The sequence below is a fragment of the Gekko japonicus genome, unplaced genomic scaffold, assembly GCF_001447785.1.
Source record: "Gekko japonicus isolate JY-2015 unplaced genomic scaffold, Gekko_japonicus_V1.1 scaffold101, whole genome shotgun sequence".
NCBI lineage: Eukaryota > Metazoa > Chordata > Lepidosauria > Squamata > Gekkonidae > Gekko > Gekko japonicus.
Genome location: NW_015165238.1, coordinates 352,331 through 358,541, shown reverse-complemented (window position 1 = coordinate 358,541; position 6,211 = coordinate 352,331). Strand labels below are relative to the sequence as shown.

Sequence of the window (6,211 nt, the reverse complement as noted above, 5' to 3'; positions counted from 1 at the left end):
TCTTCTTCTTCATAGCAGCTCACTGGCTGGCCACAAACCAGCATGCATACAAGCTTAGCTTTCACACATGTGTGGTCTGTTACATAGCCCAGTGGTGCTGCTGCACAATTATTTTCTCTGCAACCAAACTAAAATCGATGACAAAAGACTACCAAAATTAATTATTTTGCTTTTATTATATTAGACCCTACCTTTTGCTTTTGTCAGCATGGATTTTCTGCATACCTTTGCAAAAGAGCTCAGTTTCCCCCAAAAAAAACTTAGACATGATCCAGAAAAACTATGGTATGGAGTCTAATATGATATCCACAAGTAGAATGAGATGAAAGGGGTCTTTCATCTCAGTAGACCTCTTTAGGGGGAGCAAAACACCACTGGTAAAGGTCCCCCTCATGCCAATTTAGGAAGATGTGATTGTGTCTGAAGCATGAGTGGGGCATGGATCCAAAGGCACAGATATTCATGGATCTTCATGTTATTTACCCCAAACATACATTTCAATTGAAAATCACAGCCATGCCCACAGATTGCACCATAAAACAACACAAAAAAACACACCAAATATGGATCCACAGCGTTATGGTACTACCACGGTGCAAAAACAGGGTTCCAAAGCATGAATTCAAAGTATGGATCCTCATTATTTTTACCCCAAACTCACCATTAAATTTTATCTCACAGCTCGGTCTACAAACTGTACAAAAAGAAGTCAGGAGAGGGGAAGCACTTTCTGACAGTGCTATCCTAAACAGAGTTACTCCAGTCAAAGACATTTAACTTACTTGGGCTTAGACAGGAACAACTCTGCACAGGGATGCAATATAACAGTCCGACACATTATCATGGCAGTGTCCTAGCCAAAAGAATTGGCTTTCCAAGCAACATCTTTGCAGATGGTGTATTTTTTCCTGTACACTTCCTCTGCTTTTATATTTGTTTATCTCAAAAGCCAAATCCATAAATTTCCAAAATACTGTGCAAGCTTTCAAATTTATCAGAAGTCTTCAAAAGGATGGATGGTAAAAAGCAAAGAGGAAAGGGGCCGTGATTCTAAGTGTAGGCTGCCATGGGAAAGAACAGACAAACAGCAGGGAAGGGGATACATGGGAAAATTAGATGTCCTCTGCAAGTTTCTGTATGTTCCCTACTTGATCATTCTACTCCCAGGGATCATCATTTCATTTTGGCAGATCTCATTCCCATCCTAAAGCAGTCATTGTAGTCCCAGAGCCTCCTCTGAGCAATGCCATTTCAGTGGGGACTCAGAGTGCAGTCCTAAACTGGTCTTCTCAGTACACCAATGTGTTTCAACGGAGCCAGTTCAATTCTTCAGCTGGTGAGTCAGTCAGTGAACACCATGATTAGGCAAAAAAGCTAATTTTAGTCAGCTCACAAGGTGATAGTGGTGTTTGCTGGATTAACAAAGTAATCTGCAGAGACTGGCTCACAATAATAGCTGATAATGATTTTATCAAAATTGCCTGGCGAACTAATTCACAGAATCTCTAGATACTTCCAACCAAATTATGCCAGTATGAGGGATGATCAAAAGATACACATGCAGTTAGTAAAAATGTATCCTGATAGTTGTGACGTCTTAAGAAGTCCCTCTAACTTGATTGCATGCAATCAGGATTCCTTCTTTGTAATTTGGCAGAAAGCATTCTAGTTCATTGCCTCCATTATGAACACTTAGAAGACATACAGTCAAATTCCCTCATGCATTTCATTTTGCTATAGTAAGGCCCCGGTCACATGAGAGGTTTTGGGCCAGGAGAGGGACGGATCGGGGGCACAGCAAATGGGCGCGATCCCACCACAACATCTGGGAAGCGTTGCGCGCCCATTCCCGATCCACCCCTTCCACCCAAAACCCCAGTGAAAAAATGAACCACCTACCGTGGTGGTTCATCCGAGAAGGCCGCATCAAAGCCAGCCGTGGGATCGCCGGCGCGTCCTTTTGCTGGTGCATCCCCGGCTCCTGCCCGAACTGTGCATGCTCAGACATGCGCAGTTCGGCAGCCTCCCCCTCCCAACTGTAGCTTCCTCCCCGGCATCTGATCATGCCGGGGAGCAACGGCGCCGCGGCTAAGGGGATCTGTGGGATCCCACTGCGGCATTTCTATTTTGGTGCGGCTCTAATTAGCCGCACTTTGGCTGGTGTTTTCCCTGCCGTGTGGCAAGGACCTAAGAATCTTGAAATTTTTCTGCATTGCTTCCTTTACTTCTTTGTTCCTCAAGCTATATATGAGTGGATTGACCAGTGGGGTGAGAAGTGTATAGAACAGAGAGAACAGTTTCTTCACCTCCCTCAGGGAGCTGGTGTTTGGTAAGACATAGACTATCATCAAAGACCCATAAAAACAGGACACCACAATGATGTGTGAAGAGCAAGTGGAGAAGGCCTTTTGTTTCCCAGTAGTGGATGGGATTCTCAATATACTCTTAATGATGCTAACATAAGATATGACAATTATGACCAGTGGGAACAGAGTGCCTATGGAGGAGAATATCAGGAGGGTCATTTCAACTACATAGGTGTCATCACAAGAGAGCCTTATCACTGGGGTGAAATCACAGAAGAAATGATTAATTTTGTTGGGTCCACAGAAAGTCAACCGAGACACCAAAAATATTACAATACCAAGTTTCAGTGCTCCAAATATCCAGGAAACAGCAATCAAGAGGATGCAGATTCTTCCATTCATGAGCATTGCATAATGCAACGGCCTGCATATTGCCAAATAACGGTCATAAGACATTACTGCAAGAAAATAACATTCAGTGGTTGCAAGAAACCCGAAGAAATACATTTGGGCAATGCAGCCACCTATGGAAATGCCTTTATCCCCACTTAGAAATCTGATCAGCATTCTCGGCATAATGGTTGAGCTGTAGCAGGTCTCCAAGAAGGACAAATTCCCCAGGAAGAAGTACATGGGGGTGTGAAGGTGCTGATCAATGAACACAAGCACAACAAGGAGGATGTTTCCCACCATGGTCACAAGGTAGATAGGAAGGAACAGTATAAAAAGTAGAATCTGTAGATCTTTGATATTGAAGTCTAGGAGGATGAATTCTGTAGGGCTTGTTTGGTTTCCTTCTTCTGAATTCATGCTCAGGTACCTCTGAAACAGAAGAATGTATCAGGAAGTATTAGATATAATTCTAATTCAAAACATTTAAAGGATTAGCAGTTCTGCAGGGGGTCTGTCATGCAGGAGAGGAAGAAAAACAGTTTTCACCAACCAGTCACTTCATTGCCTGGTCAATTCATCTCAGAAAGCTAAATTGTTCTTTCATGAAGAGATGCTATTCCATTAACCCTACAGTGACATTCGTGTTGTTTCAACTATGCCTTCCTATGGCATTGACTTCAGTGGGCTTAGAAGGGTGTAACGCTGCTTAGGGCTGCCATGATAATAAACTATCCTATGCCATGATTCCTATAGCATCTTCCAAATGAGAAAAAAAGTATTCTACAAGCCTTAGCTACTAAAACCATAAAAAATCCCATACCATACAAAATTGGATCAGATTTTGACAAGACATTCATTTAATAGTCACTTCATTGCCTGGTCAATTCATGTCAGAAAGCTAAATTGTTCTTTCATGAAGAGATGCTCTGTTCGTCAGATGCATGGAGGGTATGAAGAAACTGGCCAGAGATATATAGGTGGAAAGAGGAAGGGGAAGGAGAGGATGCAGGAAGTACCATGTAAATGTAAAACAGATGTAAAAGTCATGAAAAAGGTTGAATGTGCAATCCAGGCTGGGTGTGACCAGTGTTCCCTCTAAGCTGAGTTAGTGTGAGCTAGCTCACAATTTTTTAGCCTCCAGCTCACACACTTTTGCCGTGGCTCAGGAAGGAGGGCTCCAGAGCTAACTGATTTATGCAGTAGCCAGATCATTGGCTCACAACTTTAAAACCAGTAATTCACAAAGCAGAATTTTTTCTCACAAGACTCCACAGCTTAGAGGGAACATTGGGTGTGACCCTTTGCTTCTACTGATGAATCTGAATGGAATACCTGAAATTCTACGATGTATGTCTCAAATCAGAAAAGGACATTCCTAATTCTTTTGTAGGGCTGTTCTATCATTTCTGTCTTCAGGTTAAAAAGGTGAATGCTTGAATGTTCCTACACTTTTTTATTTTTAAAGGCCTCCCCATACATTAAAATAGTATGTTGAGATGAAGGCAAAGCTAGAGCTGCTTCCTCCCTGTGGGGGGAGGGAGGGAGGAACCATCAAACCACTGATGTAACACATGCCAGCATCGGAAGGATTTCAACTCAACGTCCTGAACATTTCTGCTCTCAGAAACTGAGACAGTCTGAAGAAGAACAATCAGGCTTTGCTGTTCAACAGAGCTCAGAACTCATTACATCAGTATGTTCCACTGCATCAGGTAACATGGGGTCATTGCCACAAAACCTTACACTACAATAGATTTGCTAGTAGTTATGGTGTCATACAGGTTATTTCTTTGGTTATTGCTGCCAAAGGCTAACTCAGAAGCTCCTGTTCTTGGGATGGAATGTGTGTCAGATGGGGGAAGAAAGGAGGGTGACTGGCCCAAGCTCAACCAGGTAGGCTTATAACAGAGGAGGATCAGAGGCACTGTAACTGCTACACCATATTGTTTGCCTGGTTTAGAGCATCTTGAAATGGGGAGTGGGTACTGCATTATCCTACACCTTTGTCATTCCACATTCTGCATTGTTTGTACTCTGCCAATTAGTGCAGTGTGCTGTTCACATCATCATTCCATTTTATTTCCTAGTCCTATTACATTGTCCATTAGATAATTACAATTTTTGTTCTATATTCTACAATCCCATTTGAGTCTCAGTGATGAATTAATCTGTGATAAAGAAGTCTCAAGTGTTCTTACCTTATATCTTGAATACATTAACATCTGATGTTTTGTTTTGGCATTTCTCAAGAAAGCATTGGGGCAAAAGGCTCACATAAAATGTATTCTTCAGGTCTTCAATCTCACCACCTTAGCCCTATCCATCCTGTACCTAGTGCTTTCAAAGTCCTGCTATTAATAAGATTTCCTTGTTAAAATTAATCTTTCAGTGTTATCTACTGATCTGAGCTTTCCATTTTATTCAGCAGCCAATTTATGGTTTTTATAAGCAGCCTCATCTACTAGCAACCATTCAAATTCTCAGGGGGAAGTGAATATTAAGAAGACAATATCCCAATTCTTTGGGGAGATCATCTGCTTTAATGGCTTCTTCTCACTGGAAGTATTGAACCTTGGGGAGGGGGGGAGCATAAAAAAAATAAGACCTTCCTTTTCCAGCAGGCCTTTTAGTCTGATTAATGTGGCAGCTGAAGTGCCATTATTGGTAACATAAGGACAGGAGACCACAGCATGAGTCCTGACCATTTCTGCTCTCAGAAACTGAAATGTTCTAAATAAGAACAACAGGCTTTGCTATTCAATGTAGCTCAGGACTCAGTGCATCCATATGTTCCACTGCATCTGGCAACATGGGCTTATAGCCATAAAACATTATGCTATGATAAGTTTGCCAGTCGTTACAGTGTCACACAGCTCTTTTCTTTGGTTATTGCTGCCAAAGGCTAACACAGCAGCACCTGCTCTGGGATGCAGTGCATGTCAGATAGAGGCAATGGGGGGTGGGGAGGAAAGAGAGACTGCATGGAGGTGACTAGCCCAACTTCACCCAGGTAGCTTGATAACAGAACAAGATTGGGGGCTCTCTAGTATACCATATCACTTGCCTGCTTTAGAGAGCATTTTGAGATGGGACACGGGTTCTGCACTGCCTTGTACCTTTGTAATTCCACAGTCTCCATTCTGCACACTATGCCAAATAGGGCAGTTTGTTGTTCACATCATTCGTTTTTATATTACTTGTCTTTGGTGGAAATTCGGTTTGCCCAGTTGCCATGGTTGTATGTTACTTTTGTTGTTTTTTCCTCAGAATGTTCTTCAAGAGTGAGGGTTTTTTTTTTTTTTGGTCTGGTAGGTTCTCATGGTGGTAAATCATTGATGCTGTGGTCTGTAGGCATAAGACAGGAGTCTACAGCAGCAATGTGACTGATGTTTGTATGGTGTTGTAGTAGTACTATGTCAGGTTTCAAGTGACAGTTATTTTTTATGGTCAAGAAGTGTGGCCAAGGCATGAATCCCACCCCAACTGTTTTCAGCTGGATGGTTTCTGGGAAA

At 42.3% G+C, this 6,211-nt stretch overlaps 1 protein-coding gene across 1 annotated transcript in view; it reads right to left on the bottom strand.

Moving 5' to 3' along the window:
• Positions 1-3,092, bottom strand: part of LOC107109385 (olfactory receptor 1020-like) — a 6,188-nt gene extending 3,096 nt beyond the window's left edge. The window contains exon 1 of the mRNA XM_015409995.1: positions 2,188-3,092. Within this exon, the coding sequence (XP_015265481.1) occupies positions 2,188-2,999 (812 nt within the window). The 5' untranslated portion in view covers positions 3,000-3,092. The remainder of the gene's footprint in view (positions 1-2,187) is intronic.
• Between the last annotated feature and the right edge of the window lie 3,119 nt (positions 3,093-6,211).